The 20411-nt window shown below is 32.9% G+C and overlaps 2 protein-coding genes across 3 annotated transcripts; one reads left to right on the top strand and one right to left on the bottom strand.

Annotated features, from left to right (window-relative positions):
- The first annotated feature begins 7625 nt into the window (after nucleotides 1-7625).
- Nucleotides 7626-13924, top strand: SERK1 (somatic embryogenesis receptor kinase 1). Its single transcript, NM_001246937.1, is given in 11 exon segments — nucleotides 7626-7725; nucleotides 8186-8318; nucleotides 8444-8515; nucleotides 10184-10327; nucleotides 11212-11283; nucleotides 11418-11489; nucleotides 11577-11689; nucleotides 12230-12361; nucleotides 12490-12831; nucleotides 13055-13449; nucleotides 13610-13924. Coding segments are annotated over 11 exon segments (1890 nt in total).
- Nucleotides 13925-14500: 576 nt separating this feature from the next.
- LOC101268389 (uncharacterized) lies at nucleotides 14501-20138 on the bottom strand. Of its 2 annotated transcripts, XM_004237826.5 has the most exons (7): nucleotides 19655-20138; nucleotides 19389-19507; nucleotides 19037-19169; nucleotides 18773-18876; nucleotides 15954-16125; nucleotides 15711-15851; nucleotides 14501-15636 (listed from the first exon to the last, which is right to left on the bottom strand). In XM_004237826.5, exons 2-7 carry the CDS (start codon nucleotides 19427-19429, stop codon nucleotides 14641-14643), a joined length of 1587 nt encoding a protein of 528 aa, XP_004237874.1. In that variant the 5' UTR covers nucleotides 19430-19507; nucleotides 19655-20138; the 3' UTR covers nucleotides 14501-14640. The 2 variants fall into 2 exon arrangements, with proteins under 2 accessions (XP_004237874.1, XP_069153419.1); XM_069297318.1 differs by lacking the exon at nucleotides 19655-20138 and having other exon boundaries at nucleotides 19389-19644.
- Between the last annotated feature and the right edge of the window lie 273 nt (nucleotides 20139-20411).

The raw sequence follows: 20411 nt of genomic DNA, 5'->3' as shown, positions 1-20411 counted from the left end.
TACTACAAGAAACTAGGTAATAAAGCATGCCTATTTATAATACTAATAAACCAAATTAAAGTAGGATTAGAAAACGTATTCCAATATGGAATAGCACTAACAAAATTACCAAATAATAAATCCTATGTAACCTAGAATTGCTAGTGTAATTTTGAATTATTATTTTCAACATCCATTATGGTAAGTTGCCTAATTTTTTTTATGCACACGGTAAAATGGCATATAAGTGCATATTTTCCATGTGATCTAAAAGTTTTGTAGAAAAAAAAATCTCATCTATCTTATTAATTTTAGGAATTCAATTCGTCAAAATTATACGTATATAATTTTCTTTTAGAACTCCTTGATATAAGAGAATCACGTATTCAAATACAAATATATTTCTTGTATTTTATTAAAGGGAAAAATTATATATAATAACAAATTAATAACTTAAAATAACTGAAGTAGCTAGGGTTTGATTTAATTGTGCTCCATAGCAAACATTTGTAAATAATTGTCAGACGCCTCTCTTCCAAATATCTCGCTCACCACTCATCTCCAATCTCTCGCTCGCTTCCTCACTTCTTATACAAACACAAGTGTATAAAAATTGTTTCTAATTATATTAAGCAGAGAAAATGTATAAATACATATATTTTTGTTCTCCTCTTCCAGATCTTGCTCGCCACTCTTCCAGATATCGCTCGCGACTCTCCCAATTCTCGCTCGCCACCCTCGCCTTTCTCACTTATACAAACAGAAGCGAAATGTATAAATTAAGTTTTTATTTGTATAAAGTGTGAGAAAATTGTATATACACATGCAAGTACATATATTTTCGTCCGATACACTTATAATTATACAATAAATATACTCCCCTACCCAGTTTCTTTTACCTTTCTCTCTTTCTCGTTTTATACAATTTTGTAATTGTATCTAATTTCTCTCTTTCTCGTTTTATACAATTCAATTCAATTGTATATTCCTTGTCAGGTCTCTTTTGTCTTTCTCTCTTTCTCTTTTTATACAAATTCAAATTGTATATAATCGTTCTATACACTTATAATAATACAATTTGTTTTATACACTTCATTTTTATATAGTATTCTGCCCAAGTGTCTTTCTCTTTCTTGTTTTATTCACTTCGTTTTATACAATTTGCTTCAACTGTATATTTATAGCAAATTATACGGTTTCTATGTTTGCTATAGAGCGCAATTATGCAAACTTTGCTATAACATACAAATATGAATTTTTTATTTGTTATATGTTACCTTTTATTAAATATGGGGAAAGAGTCTGAAAAATACTTCAACTTTGGCGAAATTATTGTTACGATACCAAATTTTATGGAAGATTTTTTATCCGAGAACTATTTAATAATATATTTTAAAAATATATATATGTTCCCAGGTTACTGCTTATAATTATGCAATAGTATTTTTTATGTCCATGTGAGCACATATATATCTTTAGAATACACTATTAAATAGTGCAAGATAAAAAGTCCTTTCAAAAATTTGATATCATAACAATAATTTCACTCAAAATTTGAAATTACTTTAGACATTATTTCGTTAAATATCGTTCATAATTTTTTTTTATTGCGCTACTATGTAGTTAGCATCACTATCATAGGCATCAAATGTGTTTTTTTTTATCAACCATTTGTTAGAATAGAAACAAATAAGTCTATTTAGCATGTACCCGATCTCATGTAAACAGACAATGATATACGTCAAAACCAACAATTTTTTTTAGTGAGTAGAAAAAAAGATCTTTTTTCCAACTTCTTTTAATAATATTTAGTGAGTTGAAATATTTTCACCAGAAAAAACAATGATATTTCCTTCATTTCAAAATAATTAAATTGTTGGATTGTTTTACACTCTTTAAATATAAATTAGACATTACTTTTCATTTTTGTTATTGATTATTACTATCAAATTAATCTTTAGAATAATTCAAAGCAATTAGAGTTTCTTGAATCATCACATAGAAAAATCAAATGAAGGATAAAAATGGAAAAATATTTTCAAAATCAATCTTGAAAATTAAATCATTAAATCGGTATAAAATATAAAAAATATCTAAACAATTCAATTTTTTTTAAGCCGGGAGTAACTTCCTAATGTAAAAAAAACACATTCCTTAAATGACTTTAATTTCCATGTTGATTATCTCCCTCCAATCCCAACACCCCACCGGCCACCCCAACCTCCCACCCCTACCCTTAGAACCTCCAAAAATTTTATTTTTATCGATTTTTTTCTGATATTTAATATTCATATTAGAGCTTGATTATATATATATATTTTAACCTCGTACAGTGCAAGACCTATTTTGGAGGCAGCGCAATGTTCTTGAGTAAATTATATACTTGCCAAAAATAATAATACTAATAATGAGAAGAAAATCACTTATCATTTTTTTAAAAGAAGATGAAGATATATTGGTAAATTAAAAAAAAAACTAGTATATAGAAAAAGGAAAAATCATAAGGAAAATTAATTAAGATGTTATTTATATGATATATATCAAGTGGTTATAATAAGATTGCCCTAGCTAGGCATAATAATGACAGAAAATACAAGTAGTAATAATCAGAGTCACTTGGACCCTCTTGAAAATGTAGAGAAACATCAAACATAGACAATTAAAAGATTCCCCATTACATAATTATATGTCAACTTCCCATGGTCATCATTTTTCCACATTCATTCATATCTTTTGAAGAAGAATATGGATGATACTAGTTCTAACTTCTAACAAAATGAAAGGCTAATTAATACTCCCTCCGTCTCATTTTCATAGCGATTTTAACTCTTTTCATATTCATTAAGAAATAATTAATATTTTCACATGAAAAGTTTAAAAAGTTTTTCAATGTTATGATGAGAATATGTTTTATAGCGTGTGTTTGTGTTTTTTTTAAATAGAAATGACTTATCTTTATAATAGTGGAGTAAAATTTTCCATTCTTTTCAATCTATGATTTTTTATCTGATGTTTGAAGCCTTCGTTGGAGAGCTGACTTAATTCAAATCGCAAACTGCATAGCCTATTCAGACGACAAGATTTTCTTCATGTCCAAAATTTGAATCTAAACCTCTTATTAAAGGTAAAATAATTTCACCTTCACGTTCTGGCATTATTTTATTTTATGTTGTTTATGCTTTTTGTCAATCAAGATAATAGAAGTCTTATGAGTAAGTTTGAAACTTTTAACACTACTATGGTCAACATTTTCTCCACTTTAAATAGGGAAATTTAAATGATTGTTATTGCATTTGCCTTCTCTCTCCACATGCTACCATTAAAGTTTTCAAAGACAATTGAGGAGAAATTTTGGGCCGGGCTTTCACTTATTAAAGTTCACAAAGTAATAATGTGATGGGGTTCAAAATTTTGGTTTGATTGCAATTCCTTTTTTTTTCTCTTCATTTTCACTATGGTTTTCAATTTCTGAAATGACACAGTAAAAATACATTAATCATTGAAGAAAAGTACAACGCCAAAGATATCGAAAACATGATTTCAAAATTTTAAATGTAAAAATACATGAAAAAAAATATATCAATCATTAGATTCTAAAGTTTTGGTAGTGTTTACCTATAAAACTATATAATTGAATTTATAGACACAATTTAAGAATATATGAATTTGAAATTACCTAAATATGTGGTTTGTAAATTGTAACTTGCATTATCACATTTCAATTATGTAATGATTGGTGGAGATCTCGAATTCTTTATCTTATGTAACAGTTAGACCCCCAACTTGTCATATTTGGTGTTTGATATTGTTTTTTTTTTAGGTTAGACGGACTATGTTGATATGACATTAATTATGATTGTTTTTACTTTGTTATTTCTTGGTCAGGTTTATCCACCCAATTCTCGTTGCGAAGATATCATGTGATGTTATCTCAGTTGAGTCACTTTTAATTTATTCTTTCCGTCATGTGATACTTTTCAATTTTCTCAATTCTCAAATCTAACTTTTACCTGAGTAATCCCCCTACTTTTTGGATAGTAATGGAACTGAAAAGAAGAATTATTTATCTTTTTCTCGGTGGAAAAATATAGAATCATTCTTATACATTCTATATAATTAATTGGTTAAATACTTTGCTAGAAAAATCTATTTGAAATAAAAATTGAATAATGAATGAATGAAAAAAGTGTAAAAGAATTTGAATGACTAAGTTGTCCCAAATTGTGCTACCAATTAAGAAGAATTATTATATTTGGAGTTTTCGAAAAATGACTTGTAAGATTTTAAAATTTCAGATGATTATTTCTTCCGAAGGATATTTCTTTTATAGAAAAATGTTAATTCAAATGTTGTGTGATCATTTCAATAAATGTTATGTGATCATTTCTGTATATGTAGATGAACTATTAATAGCTATCAATAGCAATGGCTCCATAGAAGACATCGTAAATACACTTTATACAATAATTTCAAAGTAAAAAACATAGTAAAAGCTACTTTAGAATTTTATTTTATTATTTACTATAAAGATAAAATTGCAAAAAAGAGGTCCATTCCATTGCCTTGTGGTCATTGACCTTAACCAACTCCAATTTCAAAAAGAGAAACTTAGAAAAAAGCCATGATGTTGATTATGTTTCACTAGTCATAAATCACGAAAAAAATCATCCAAAAGACAAAAAGACAAATCAAAATGCCAAAACCAAGATAAACAAAAAAAATAAAAATATAAATAAATAATCAAATAGCATAAATACAATAATGTCCCTATACAAAATAAAAGAATGTGGGACTAATACAATAATATGTTGTCTTCTATTTGGGCCAAAAATGAAAAAAAATTAATTAACAAAAATTGTCCCTTTCCGTAATTGTTCTCAAAACGGAATATTGACTAGGTTTGGACTATCAAATTTAATTGAAAATAAAAACAACTACTTAAGGACGTGAAACAATAGTTCAGACTGTTTTTTTCTTAATCATAGATTTAAATTTAAGTTTTAAATATAAAAAAAAATTATATAATAAAAAATTTAAATTAATCAAATTTTAATATGAATATCGAACCCGATCAAAAAAATCAAAAAGAAAACAAAAAAAACTATGGACCTACAAATATTAGGGGTCGCTCACACTGTCCTGTCACTTTCCCATGATTTCATTTTTGGATATTTGATGTAAATTCCCCACAAACCAAATATCTTTCTTTTTCTCAACAAATTAATAAAGGTCACTTTCCAACTAAGTAGCAACATTTTTATATTTGGGGAAATATATATATATATTTTTTTCGTGTTGGGGCTAAGGTACACAAGAGTTAATTTAATTGCTAAAGATAATCTTTGTTGTATTTTAAAAAAGAAATTGTAATTAGCCCACTTAAAATTATTTAAAATTAACTACTAATACCCACACGTGCAACCTTACTTTATTTTCATTTTTTTTGGTCAAAATTAATGTAACTTTAGTGTTTAAAAAATTTCTGAATTTGCACTTTTTCAGCAACCCACTTTGTATACAAAACAAAAGAGGTAATTTACAAGAAATTGTGCATTAAGGATTATATGTAGCATGCATTAAAAGAGGAAGTTTGTTTTCAAGTTATAGATAATGATGTCAAAGCAAAATAATAATAAAAAAAATGGATTCAAAAGGAAAAGTTCTTTATAATGCTCATGTTAACGTGTAAACAATTTCCAATATTTATAAATCACAACTACACTAAATTAAATATAATTTCACGTGTAAAATCTGAATCTAAAGAGATTATTATGTATAAATTTTATTACTTTCTGATAAAAGTAGAAAGCGTGAACAAAATCCTGTTATTGGTGATAACATTGGTGAATCACTCTTATGAGATGATTTAAGATGCGTTCTGTTTGTTTTCTATTGATTCCTAACTCATATTAAAAATATTTTTAAAAATAATTTTGAATAAATATAATTTGAAAGTAAAGAAATCACTTTAAATAATTATGGTTACAGTTTGTTTAGGATAATTATTTCTTAATTTTACTGTATATATTATATTTGACTTAATCAAATATCGAATATATATGATTCGAAAAATGATTGTCTATAGATACACTTTAATTTAGTCACGAGTTCATTTGAAAACACACACACAAAATAAATAAATAAGAAAAATATGAATCCATCAAAGAGAATAATTATGTGATTGTAGAAAAATATGTAAGTTTTTTATAATTACAGCACAATTTTATACCCATGTTTAAGATTATAAAGTCTTAAAATTTGTTTTTAAATTTAGTGTCCTAATAAATTATACTCTATATATTAATATAAATCCCTTTTATAAAAATACACACACAAAAAAAATATGAATCCTAAAATGTGATTAGAGAAAAATATGCAAAAGTATTATAAAATTACTACACAAATTTATAACCATGTTTAAGATTATGAAGTCTTAAAGTTTGTTTTTAAGTTTTGTATCATGTTAAATTATACTTTATATACATTAAAAACGAAGAAGATTAAATTATTTTATTTTTTTAAAAACAAAGGTTATAAAAAAAAAAAAAACTTGAACACTAAAGATAAGTTTATGCATTCTTTACTAACACATGCTAGTGGATATTAAGGAGAATGTTGATTACATCGATAATTTCTTATGATAAATTTCATATAGATATTTAATTATAATTTACTTTAGATGATCAACTCAATACATGCTAAAATACTTTTTAGCTATTAGATATTTTTAATTCATATTTTATATTTTGTGCTCGACCTATTCTATAGATAATTTATCATATTTTTAAGTCCGCTAATTAAATTATATATATTAAAATTAATTGAAATATAAATATTATTTATTTTTCTAATATAAGTTATTTTTTATTTTTTATTTTCATCGAGATCTATCAAAAGCAACATTCTTAATTCAAAATAATTGATATATTTTATTGATTATCTTAAAATGTCACATGTAAAATAGAACTATTTATATTATTATTATTATTATTACTAAGTTTTGGTTAAGGGTAGTTGATATTAATGTATTTTGCCATTTATAAAAAAAAGCAAGAAGATATAAATTACTTTTTAATAAAATTTGAAAAAAGTGTCAAAAGTTGACAGGAGTCAAAGATAGCGCGAAGCCGTTTTAGAGTTTTAAGGTTACGGGCAGACGGGCAAAGCACCGTTCGGGCAGCTTAACACGCCCAAAAAGAGAAGATAATAATTTCTCTCACTTACTTTTTTTTTTCTCTCTCTGCGCACACACAATTCAGTAGAGAGAGAAAGAGAAGCAGTACAAAAATGTGAAAAGTTGCAGCAGATAAAAAAAAAAGAAAAAGAAAAGGGGTTCATCAGAAGAAGGAGAAGAGTTAAACTGAACTGAGAAATACAAAAAAGGGTTGTTCTGTGAAGAGTAAAAGGGGTAGCAAAATCTTGGAAAATAAGTGTAAAAATTTGATCTTTTTTTGTTGGGTTATGAGATGAGATCGATTCTTGGGTTTTGAGCTTTGTGGGGGTGTTTATCTTGGTTCATGGTAATGAAGGGTAGGGTTTTCTTGAATTTTTGGGTAAATGCTGGGTTTTTTGAGTTTGCTTTACTTGGATCTACGAGATTGTTAGTCAGCTGGCTGCTTGATTTCTAAAAAAAAAACAGTATTTTGATGGTGAAGGTGATGGAGAAGGATACTGTGGTGGTATCACTGGTGGTATGGCTAATCTTGGTTGTATATCATCTTAAGCTCATTTATGCTAATATGGAAGGTTTGTGGGCCCATCATCCTCATTTAGTTAATTTTAGGTCTATATTTGATGTTCTATTTTGTGAGATGAGTTTCAAATGTCGAAACTTTTCGTACTAGAAATAAAATATATGCTAAAAGTGAAATTGGTATGTGCAAAATTGGATTTTGAATTTGACTAATGTGTGAGTTGTTGAATTTTCCCAAAAGGGTAAGCAAGATGTACAATGAGTTCCCTGCACTGTTACAGTGACAAGCAGTTTAGTTTTAATGTCAGTTAAATGTGAAAGTTTTTAGTTATCATTGCCATTCAACCTTAGTGCATTATGTTTCCTATACAAGCTTGAGTAATTTGATGTGATTTAATTTGGTTGTTTGCCAAAATCTTGATAAACTGTTTTGTTCAGTCAATAGATTAAATTTTTATGCGCATTTAGGTGGTTGAAAATTGTCTATGTTTTCCTAAATGAATACACGAACAGGTGATGCATTGCACAGTCTACGCGTCAATTTACAAGATCCTAACAATGTGCTACAGAGCTGGGACCCAACCCTTGTTAATCCTTGCACATGGTTTCACGTTACCTGCAACAATGACAACAGTGTTATAAGAGTGTAAGAATCTGTTTTCTGGTCTACCTCCATTTGAATGGATTTGCAATTCCACTCTCTTGTGGTGGTGAGCAATCTAATTGCAGTTTGTGCTCCCATAACACTTGTTATATGATCAACCTTTCCAGTGATTTAGGAAATGCAGCTTTATCTGGTTTGTTAGTTCCACAGCTTGGCCTTTTGAAGAATTTGCAGTACTTGTAAGTCTCACTTCATGAACTATGTTTGGAATTATTTTACAAATTTAGAGTTGGAAAACTGGCATTGAGTGTATTGGTTTTTCCAGCTGTTGAAGATTTTCATATTACCTCTAGAATTCGCTGCATGAAAATAATGTAGGTGGCTTGCATATTAACTTTTGCATAAAAACAAAGCTGTTGTAAGTGGCAAAAATGAGCAGAGAACACTTTCTCCTCTCCATCTCTTGTTTCACTTGATGTTGTAGTCGATGGCATAGTTGTTGATGTGTTCCCTGAACAACACAAATTTGAATGTGTACTTCATAAAAAAAGATTTAAATATTTGTTTCACATTACATACTAGTAAATTAAGTAACTCAGATACTTGGATGAGACTAGCAATGAAGTAACTTATGTGGCAAAGTAGTGTCTGTAATTGCTTGTGAAAACATTGTAGTTGAACTTAAATTTTTGTCATACACTCCCTTATATAAAGATAAGCAGAGTAATCGTTAACTTTTTTATGAACTCTTAAACAGAGTATTATTCTAAATATTATTACTAATGCCAGTACCCTAAGCACTCTTAATTTGGAATGACAAACTTCAACTCATATCAAATCCTTTATTCCCTCTTTCCTTGTTCCATGTAGACTCTAATCACGATTTAGGATGATGGAATAGGATAAAACAAACAAGAGAAACAAGTCCATTGTAAAAGTAAAGCAAAATCTAGACTTAAAAAGAGGAAATATGGCATGAGGGTAGGTTGATGTCTTGGAGGAGAAGATCTGAAGTTTTCTGGTCATATAACAGATGCTATTCTGGTTTTCACCAAGAGTTCGAATCATGATTCAATTAAGCATAGATTTTGTACAAGTGTTAAGCTTAGTTTGGAGTTCAATATACCGTTCACTTAAATTACATCTCAAATTTCATTGTTCTTATTGTAACCCATGCTCTTTTGAAGCTGCAACTGTATGGAAGTTCACAGAGACAGTATGTGCATGTGCACCTGGTGAAGCAGGGCATTACATGATGTATAACCATGCATCAGACAATGTTATAATGATGGGTATAATTATTACCTAGTGACTGCTTCATCCTGCTCACACATTAATATATTCCTATGGATGCCTAGATTTGCTTGAGGCTTGTGTAGTACGCGTGCTAAGTATTTTCCTAGTGTATGCAAGTGACAATCACATCAAGAATGAAACAATATAAAAAGAACATCAAAAGTATAACATTATCTTTGTCAAAAAAAAAAAAGAAAGAACATCAAGAGTGCTGATGGAATTTAACAATCACCGGGCATACACACTGTTTAGATGAAGTTCGAAATTAACATAATGACAGACGTTAAATTTTTATTGATGAGTTATATAGATTGTATAAAATGTTTGACGAGCTGATTCTTTGCAGCACATGGGACGACAGGTTTTTATATAGAAAAGTGCTTGTAACCAAATATAAGAAAATACCTCCATGAAATAGACATCGGTAACTAGTTATAATTGCTATCTTGGAACTCCTAGACCTTTCTCATTTGTTGACTTTTAATTGTCGCTTGATGCCAGTATTGATGGATGTGAGAATTCTCCTTCATTATCTTGGTTGTCCCATTATCCTAGGGATGTCATTGGTATGATATGTGGAATTGACTCATTCTCTGGTTTTCTTGTCACAGGGAGCTTTACAGTAATAATATAAGTGGTCTGATACCGAGTGATCTTGGGAATTTGACTAATCTGGTCAGCTTGGATCTCTACTTGAACAACTTCGTCGGTCCCATCCCAGATTCCTTGGGCAAGCTGTCGAAATTGAGATTCCTGTATGTATTTTTGTTCTATATTAGATTTATGTGGATATTGTGATGCCAAATGTATATTTCATCAACCAAGATGGACCTACTCTTACTGGCATGTTGAGAAAGGAAAGGAAGCCTGAATTCTTTTCTAGGTTTCACATAAGATGACCTCTATTAGTATTATGTTTCACTCTTAAGTTTTGATGGTAGAAGGTATTTGAGGACTTCATGGGTCTGATATCATTCATAAAACCGATCTTACATAAGTCTTTTAATTTTCTCCCTTTGTTCTAATCCTTGTATAAAGGAAAAGAATAGAAGCCTATGCTTTGTCTGATACTGATATTGTAAAATTAATCAGAGTTTAGTAATGGGTGTTGGGATCCTTTTCTAGAAGAGAGAAGAAGTTTAGAATCCCATGCTTCATCTTGCATTTTTCACTGCTGAAGTTTCTCTTGCTTAATGCTCCACAAACTTCTTTCTTTTGGCTTGACTGTCTAAGAAGTGTGCCAAATTGTTCTATCATGCAGACTCAGCATGAAACCTCATTAACTGCATCTTGGGACTTACTATAGAACTATTGCAGTACTGCAACGTTGACTAACATGATTTAGTCCAAAAGGTGTTTCAAGTCTGTTTATCGGGGGGGGGGGGGATGTTTTGAGGCTCTTTATCGTGGTTCTGAACTGACGCCTTCATTTCCAGCTGAAGTGCCGGTTCTGGCTCGAAGTTGAATATGTTTTACATCCACATATTAATAATTTATTAAGATGATTCTCCTTGTCAAATAATAAATAAATTAAGATGATTCAATTAGTAGCCTTTTCTTCTGTTTTATTCTCCATTATTTACTTGTACCAAAGATGAAGCTCATTCCTGTAAACCTTTGTGTTTTCTTGCAAGGATAGTCGGCTCAACAATAATAGCTTGACTGGTAACATCCCAATGTCACTGACTAATATCTCATCACTGCAAGTGTTGTAAGTACACTGATTATTTTGTGACTTGATTTAGATAATTCTTTCTGTCTTCCATATCTTCTCATGCATTTCCTTTTCCTTCTAATGCATATACAGATTTACTTATGCTCAATTCTTGTCTCACCTGTATGTAGGGATCTGTCAAACAACCGTCTCTCAGGTGCTGTTCCAGATAATGGTTCATTTTCTCTATTCACGCCTATCAGGTATATTTCATTTAAGGCGGTGCACCATCTAACTGGCTGGTGGTTTTAGCATGCTACTATTTGCTAATATATTTTTCTTGTTTACAGTTTTGCGAATAATTTAGATCTTTGCGGGCCTGTAACTGGACGCCCTTGCCCTGGATCTCCTCCATTCTCCCCTCCGCCTCCATTTGTTCCACCACCACCAATTTCTGCTCCAGGTGGTTCTCTAAATTGGTGTGGATAAATTGTTCTCCTTTCTTTTTTCTTTTGTTTTTTTTGCTTTTTTGCGGTTAGTGATTTTAGTTTGTCCATCCAACGTAAGTGAGAATTTGTGCTATAGAAGCTAAAGTACTGACAAGAAAGGGGGCAGAAGAGGAAAACCCATCTTAACTAGTCAGGCATTAGTTCTGATGGGAAACTGGTATGCACGAGACTACATTTAGTCTCTAAGCATTCTGGTCTTTATACAAATTTAATTCAGCATTGTGGACATCTTTTCTTTGGTCCCCTTGTAAATTATTATCTGTGGTATTTGAAGTCATGTGTCTGAATGAAATTAATCATATTTATGCCAGAACTTGTGAAGATTTTCTTTTCTTTGTAAAAACTGTCCTGGAAATTAGATCTGATGATAGATACAAATTTGTCTACTAATTTCTTTTTGAAGTGATTTAATTAATGAAGGGCCGGCCAAAATTATGTGTTAAATATAGTCTAGATCATATGAAGGAAATTAATCAAATTTATGGGAACTTCAGGAGGAAATGGTGCAACTGGAGCAATTGCTGGAGGTGTAGCTGCTGGTGCTGCTCTACTATTTGCTGCTCCTGCCATTGCATTTGCCTGGTGGCGCCGTAGAAAGCCACAAGAATATTTCTTTGACGTACCAGGTTAGCAGTATTCAAATACCCAACCATAAGTCCATAACTCCTACTTACTCTCTCACGTGTTTATGGTTTCTCTTGCATGTTTTATTTTTTGGCTCCATAATTAACGTCTTTGCTTAAACTTATTGCAGCCGAAGAAGATCCTGAAGTTCACTTAGGTCAACTGAAAAGGTTCTCCCTCCGAGAGCTACAAGTTGCAACTGACAGTTTTAGCAATAAAAATATACTGGGTCGAGGTGGATTTGGTAAGGTATACAAAGGACGCTTAGCAGATGGATCATTGGTGGCTGTTAAGCGGCTAAAGGAAGAGCGTACTCCTGGAGGGGAGTTGCAATTTCAAACAGAAGTTGAGATGATTAGCATGGCAGTGCATAGGAATCTTCTACGATTGCGTGGTTTCTGTATGACACCAACTGAAAGACTGCTTGTCTACCCCTACATGGCGAATGGAAGTGTTGCATCATGCCTGAGAGGTGACACTTTCTGAAATCTATCACTCCATAAATGTTCTCACCTTTAATTTGGAGGGTATTATTGCATAATGCAAGAATGTCTTTCGCTGGTTAACATTCTATCTTGGCATAACTTACTCTTTATAACAAAACATATTCTTGTTAGTTATTTTCCTGTAACTTTTTAAAAGGTAGAAGTATAATTTGTATTGTATTCTCTTGACAACATAATTTATTTTATCAGAACGACCGCCTTCTGAACCACCACTTGATTGGCCAACGCGAAAACGTATTGCTTTGGGGTCTGCCAGGGGATTATCGTATTTGCATGATCATTGTGACCCTAAGATTATCCATCGTGATGTGAAGGCTGCAAATATATTGCTAGATGAAGAATTTGAGGCTGTTGTTGGAGACTTTGGTTTGGCTAAACTTATGGACTACAAGGATACACATGTTACAACTGCTGTGCGTGGTACAATCGGGCATATAGCTCCAGAATACCTTTCCACAGGGAAGTCTTCAGAAAAGACTGATGTTTTTGGGTATGGGATCATGCTTCTGGAGCTAATCACCGGCCAACGTGCTTTTGATCTTGCTCGGCTGGCAAATGATGACGATGTCATGTTGCTTGACTGGGTATGTTGTCATACCTGCTTTACATGTGAACATGACACGAGTACCATAATGTGTTCATTTTTTAATCTGTACATCACAACACTAGCTGACTAATAAGTATTTGTGCCTTTAGCAGGAATATTTAAGTCTATGACTAAACTTGTTGAGGTTCTTGTTTCAGGTGAAAGGACTCCTCAAAGAGAAGAAACTGGAAATGCTGGTTGACCCTGATCTTCAGAACAAATATGTGGAGGCTGAGGTGGAGCAACTGATCCAGGTAGCATTGCTTTGTACACAAAGCAACCCAATGGATCGGCCTAAGATGTCGGAAGTGGTGAGAATGCTTGAAGGTGATGGTTTGGCTGAAAGATGGGATGAGTGGCAGAAGGTAGAAGTTCTCCGGCAGGAAGTGGAACTTGCACCACATCCTGGTTCTGATTGGCTTGTTGACTCGACAGAGAATTTACATGCAGTTGAATTATCGGGTCCAAGGTGACCGACCTCGTACTGCTCCAAGTAAAGAATATCAAATCATTAGGAACTCTTTATTTTTGTTGACCTTGTGAAAGTTTTTCTTTGTGAAATTTAATGAAAATCTCCAGTTGTAAGCCCATGAAGTGTGTCTGTTACATAGTGCATACAAATTTGTACCGACAGGAAATTCCAAATCCATGCCCCGACAAGTTGCACATAGGCTTAGTAGTTTAAGTGTTTTAAAATTGTCCAGCACAGTTAAACTACTGTCAAGCAGACTCTTGTTTTCAGTGACATTGAAAATGCTATCAATTTGACAAGGTTATTTACAAGATTTTGGATTTTAAAATCAAAGAATAGTGCTTCACATTCTCTTGCGGTTATTATCATACCCTCCTGCTACAAGATAATGGCAGATATTTCAGCAATTAGGCCACTTGCAGAGTTTGTTTTGCCACTACATGCACAAGTTTTGGGCTCTTTCTGACGATTCAGATTTAGAGCAGACGCTCTGATATGAGTACAAGGTCTGCTTATTTATACTTTTGAACTTCTCTGTCATTATTTTTTACTCCAAAGAAAATTTCTTACATGCAAATTCATGAACTGCATACTCATTAACATACAACGATCCATTGAATGTACTACAGACCAAAGGGATAATAAGAATAAACAGGAGAATCTCAAAACTCACAATCAACAAAAACCAGAGCCTGCAGAAGGGTAGAGAAATACACTTCACTTATCATGACTAGACCTGATATTATCTTTGAACGACTGTGAACGAGAACTGGGATTAGAGCCATTTGTTGCATTAAACAGGTTGGGATAAGAATAATATGTCTCATCGTCCATGGAAGGCAATCTCTGTGGTTGGTGAAGACCCTGACCAGGATGATGAATATGGGAGATGGGAGACTCAACACCTACTGTTGAATCATCATATGAAGGAATATTCGACACCTGATGTTCCAATGGACTGCCATGAAGTGGGCTGGGGATACCATCGGAGTTTGATGATTGGTGTTGGAGGTCTAAGTTAGGCTTTTCTAGGATGTGAGATTCTTGTTTCTCAGAATAAAAGGGGTTTTCACTGGGACTTACAGGCACCTCTTCACTCCTTTTCCTGGTAAGCTCACTGATTCTAACCTGAGCAAGGCTAGCTGCTGAGCGAGCAGCAGCTGCTGCACGTTCGGCTGAATCAGCAGCTGCTTGGGCAGCAGCCAATACATCTTGCAAATCCACATCAGTCTCAACTTTGGTCTTTGTAGCAGAGGGAGGCTGAGTACTTTGGATTGTGGTACTTTCTGTAGAGGGGAGTGGAGATGATTTTGGCGGGGGAACCATGAATGGCAAAAACTGTTTCTCTTCTTCCGGTGCAGATACACTATCAGCTGATCCAAAATCTTTTGAAACTACCTTCTCTTGCAAAAGTTCATCTCGCTCCACATCTTGTTTGTGAGATTTGAGCTCACCGTCTTCAGAAGGCTTGCCTACCTCCTCATCGGAGTCAGATAGTGCAGATGCTGGGAAAGGCAGCATTTCAGGGGCTGAAACTCCACCAGTGCTAGGTCGTAGTGGCTGCTTAGGGACTTCTGGAAAATCTAAGTCAAAATCAGCCTCAGATTCCGTTTGTTTATCGAAGACTTGATCTGATGCAGAGTGCTGCACCTCATCAAACCTTTCTTTGGGAAGTGGCACCTTAGCTCCACTGACAAATTGTGTGGGCCCATTCTGCAAAGCAAAGGAAAGAAATCATGATGATTGAAAAGAGGACAAAATCAAAGCCAGTACAGACTGAAATATACCAGCAAGTCCTCATGTGACTTCAACAGCTCAGTTTCAGAAGCACTTGGATCCCAATCTAGCTGATGCTCCTCCGCAATTTCCTTTAGCAGCTTCATTTTCACATCAGGAGCAGGAGCTCGAATAGACAGCAACTCTATCAACTGTCAGAGACAAGAAAAAAGAAAGAGTAAAATCAGAAACAAGAAACAAGAAACAGTTTCTCTTTCTGGTTTAGTTATGGCATAAAGGAGAACAAAGGTCACCTGGCGATTGACTCCGCATTCTGGCATGAGCTCTGTAGCAGCAGTAATGAATTCCTTCCCATATTTACCAGCAAACATCAGCTGAACCTGCAGCAGTTCCGGAAGATCTGCACATCTTGGTGCAGCAAAACAAACACTTGAAATAGCTTCTTTCAGATCTAGAGGGCATTCCCTGGACATTATAGAGTTTGGGGGTTCAGCTCTTTCCAAATATTCAAGTAAGAAAAATTATCAACAAAATTCAACTGGAAGTCTAGAATATAAAGAATTGGAAAGAAAACCTCCACATTGCTGGACAGTCAAGTTCAAGAGTATCAGTTTGCTTTTAGACAAATATCGAAGATGAAGCGCTTTGGGTCCATCTTGGAACTAGAGATCCACATATATGGTCTCATGTCGATGTTCAAATTATTTCAAGATTTCACACTCTCATAACACAAGCAAGAATGTATTGTTTATTCTATGCCCAAGATACTTCACGGTCATATAAGCAGAAAAATAAAGTAGTTAATCTTTGTTTGGCTTAAATTGACTTTATGCAAAAGGATCAAACATGCTTCTGCTCGGATTTAGATACATGCACATACATCCATTTAATCGACCTACAACCTAGACATTTAAAAGTTGGTAACTTCTTTTCAGAATACATGAAATTAAGAAAATTAAAGGATTGTGATTCATTAATTGAACTAGAGCCGCTCCATGAAAAAGTATTCATATCTTGTGCAGATAATTCTCACAAAACAACAGCTAAGGTCTAGGGTGGAGTATAGTAGATCTGAAAGTTTGGTATTGAAGGAGATATGGAACTAAATGTTAAAACAGCAGCATAGTCAGCAAAGGCCAGAGGCAAGCAAGGAAGACAGTACTACTTTTATTATGAAAAGAAATGCCAAAGACCCCCCCCCCCCTCTTTTGACTTGTAGCTTTTTAATCAGTGATCACCTAAACTATCACTCGTATTAAAGTATTAAATACCCCTGGAATATTTTTTTTTCAACCGTAGCGTACACCTACGACGTTTAGATCCCTCAATCATGTATACACGCACGTGACACAGTAAAAATATGACAAATGTGGATGTCCACATAAATAAATAATGCCCCCACCCTCTCTAATATATACCCTTTTTCAAAAGCTTTTTATATAATTCCCCAATTCACACAAATCAACCCTAATTACCCGATCTTCTCTTTCACACAAATACTTTCTAAATAATCAAATACTAAGAAGTTTAACAGTCAGAGATGAGGGTAGATTTTGAACATTTCTGGCTCTTCTATTTGAACGTTTTCTCCACAAAAGTACAGTCCATTTGGGTGACGCTTTTTATTTGAGTGGATTTTTCTCCGACCTTGCCTGAAATTCTTATCAAGTAAGTGATTATCCATTCTTAAAATGTATTTTTGTTTGTTTTTCCTCGAATAGCCTTGGTCAGTTTCAATCCAGTAACGTCCGGAGTAGTCATATGACCATGAAATTCTCACAAACGGAGGACACCCACATGCAGAAACAAGCATCCTATTATAATTCATGGATTCATTAATTGCAACTTTAGAAAGACGGAGGAGAGATAAATTATAGGCAAAGAAAGAAAATGATGGAAAAGATAGGAATTTCAGAAAATTGAAAGTGATGGAGAAGAAGGGTTTAGGGAGAATAAATAGGAAGAGAATTAAGAGAGATGCTGTGCAAAAAAGGAAAAAAATAAAGAAACAAGAATTTTTAATGTTTCTCACCATTGAAGTAATATGATGCGGCAAAATATTTACTCCCTCACGCGCCTAGCCGAGCTTGTTGTCAGTTTCTATGCCAGGTGGACGTTGTAGGTGTATATAACGGTTGAAAAAATAAGTTCCGGGGGTATTTCATATTAGTGATAGTTAAGGTATTCACTGAATAAAAAGCTACAAGGTCGGGGGGTCTCTAGCATTTCTGCCTTTTTATTATTATTAAACTGGTGTATGCGACGGTTAGAAAAACAAGTTCTGGGGACATTTCATATGAGTGATAGTTTAGGTGTTCACTAATAAAAAGCTACAAGATCGGGAGGTCTCTAGCCTTTCTGCTTTTTTATAATTATTAAACCTCATTCAGCTGACTATACTAGTCTATATCAGGTGTAACCCAGTTTATTGACTTATTGCAGCTAGAGTAAAGTTAAATGGATCTATTGTTTTAGAGCATATGCGACGGTTAGAAAAACAAGTTCCGAGGATATTTCATATGAGTGATAGTTTAGGTATTCACTAAATAAAAAGCTACAAGATCGGGAGGTCTCTAGCATTTCTGCCTTTTATAATCATTAAACCTCATTCAGCTGACTATCCTAGTCTATATCAGGTGTAACCCAGTTTATTGACTTTTTGCAGCTAGAGTAAAGTTAAATGGAGCTATTGTTGTAGAGCACAATACAGCTATAAAGATACACATGACCAGCATAACTACACAAGATGACAATATACTTTACTTATGAAGATGGAAGAAGAAAAATAAGCTAAAAGGCAATACTACAAGTAGGCCAACCTTACAGCTGGGATTTACATCTGCTAACGGTGTCAAGAAAATCAAATAACCACGAAAACCAAAAATGCTGTTCTTTAGGCACTTCGCCAAGATATCATAGGTGATCATCTAATGCATCATAAAGGAACCCTTTTATATTCTTTGCCATTCGCCCCATACATTCTTTATCCTAAGAGCAACTAAAAGCATATTCAGTTGCTCATCTATAAACTGAAGAACCATGTTACGATACTGTAAATATTCACACCATATAGAATATCAAGAACATTAACACAACAGACATAACTCATTACCTTTGTGCTTCAATAATTGGAAGACGAACCGATATAAGCTCACAGAATAGCTCAACAATCTCCTGCGCTGCCATCATTTTCTCTTCTCTTATAATATGCTCTACCTAAATAAGCAAACATCAGAGTCAAGCTCATTACTCTGTAAAACCATCTATCAAAATACATAATAACCTTTCAGTATTCAAATGGGAAGAACACACAGCCTAGCACAAATTATATCAGCATAAATCGATGAATTTAAGCAAAATAAGATTCAGCCTATACCCGAATTCGGGCAGTAGCTTCCTGACCAGTCTCTAGAAGCTTAGCTATTTCTTTCCTCATCTGCTTCAGCTGAAACTCCCTACGATTCCTCAGTAGTTTGATCCGAGGAATTGTCAATTTCAACATGGTTTTACTGCAAATTGATAGACACCATCAGCAAATTTCCATATAAAAAAGACATGATTTTTCCCTCAAATTTTCTCAAAAAAATTGAAAAACTCAAAACCCCATGATTTCAACAATACAAAATTTCAAATCTGCATCATAAGAACCCTCAACTAAAAAGACCCTAATCATAAAATCTGACAAGAACCTTTAAAATATGACAAAAAAGTGGGAAACTGATGATTACCATTTGGCAGCTTTGAAACCTTTGCTGAAGAAAGAATCCATTATAGACTTGATTCAGATCTTCAATATCCGTATACCCTTTAAAATTCTTGCAACAAAACCTTATGAATTATCACTTACCTAAAACCACAAAAGTATTTCAGATTAAAGCAAAGAATACCTTTTTTATTTTTCAAAAAAAGAAAAGAAAAAGAGATCAAAGATCAAAACTGATGAAGAAGTAGTAAATAAAATATTTGTTTCCGATGAAAGCACAGAAAAGTGAACCTGCTCCGCTATGCATATAAAGCCAAATGGAACGCGGACAAAGCTTTCAATGTCGATGACAACAAGCAGTTTCCTTAAGCTCTAAGCATTATTGGATTTCAACTTTCAACGAGTATTATTTTTTGGGATTAAAATTAGGTATATCTTCTCAATTTTACAACTGTTATAAAAAAAAGAAGAGAAATACAACTCTAGAAGATGATGAATTTGGGTCGGGTTTGGCCCAATTGTTGATGATGATAGAAAAAGATTTTATTTTTGTGATTTTCCTATAAAATAAAACTAAAAACTATTTATTACTATTTTTTATATTTCAATTTATTCATTGGACGTAGATTTAGGCTTGTTAATGCATGTCGTAACAATATTCATACTTTTGTAGTTTTGTCTGTGTGTGATATATTGTGTTTTCAATTATCACACTATTTTGTTATTGTTATTATTTATTTCTCTCGTTTAAATGGTCGAGGTAGTACTACTACTATTATAAATTATAAGAATTAACAACTTAAAAGACGTAAAGAAATTCCAATTAGAAAAAAACTTGAGCTACAAGCTGCCAACTAGTACTACTACTAGTGAAAGTTAGGAGTGAAGGGGAACTAGTCTGATTAGATCTGCTTTCTTTTTCCTAGAAGGTAAAGTCTCAATGTAAAATTAGCAGCAAATTTTAATCCATTTACGAGCTAACTTGTGTGCATCTCGATGAGTAAAATACCAATGCATAGCATAGGCCAATTTTATCTTTCTGGATGCT

The sequence above is a fragment of the Solanum lycopersicum genome, chromosome 4 (assembly GCF_036512215.1).
Source record: "Solanum lycopersicum chromosome 4, SLM_r2.1".
In the NCBI taxonomy this organism is placed as follows: Eukaryota; Viridiplantae; Streptophyta; class Magnoliopsida; order Solanales; family Solanaceae; genus Solanum; species Solanum lycopersicum.
The sequence above is the reverse complement of the archived record's forward strand: the minus strand, read 5'-3'. Positions and strand labels throughout refer to the sequence as shown.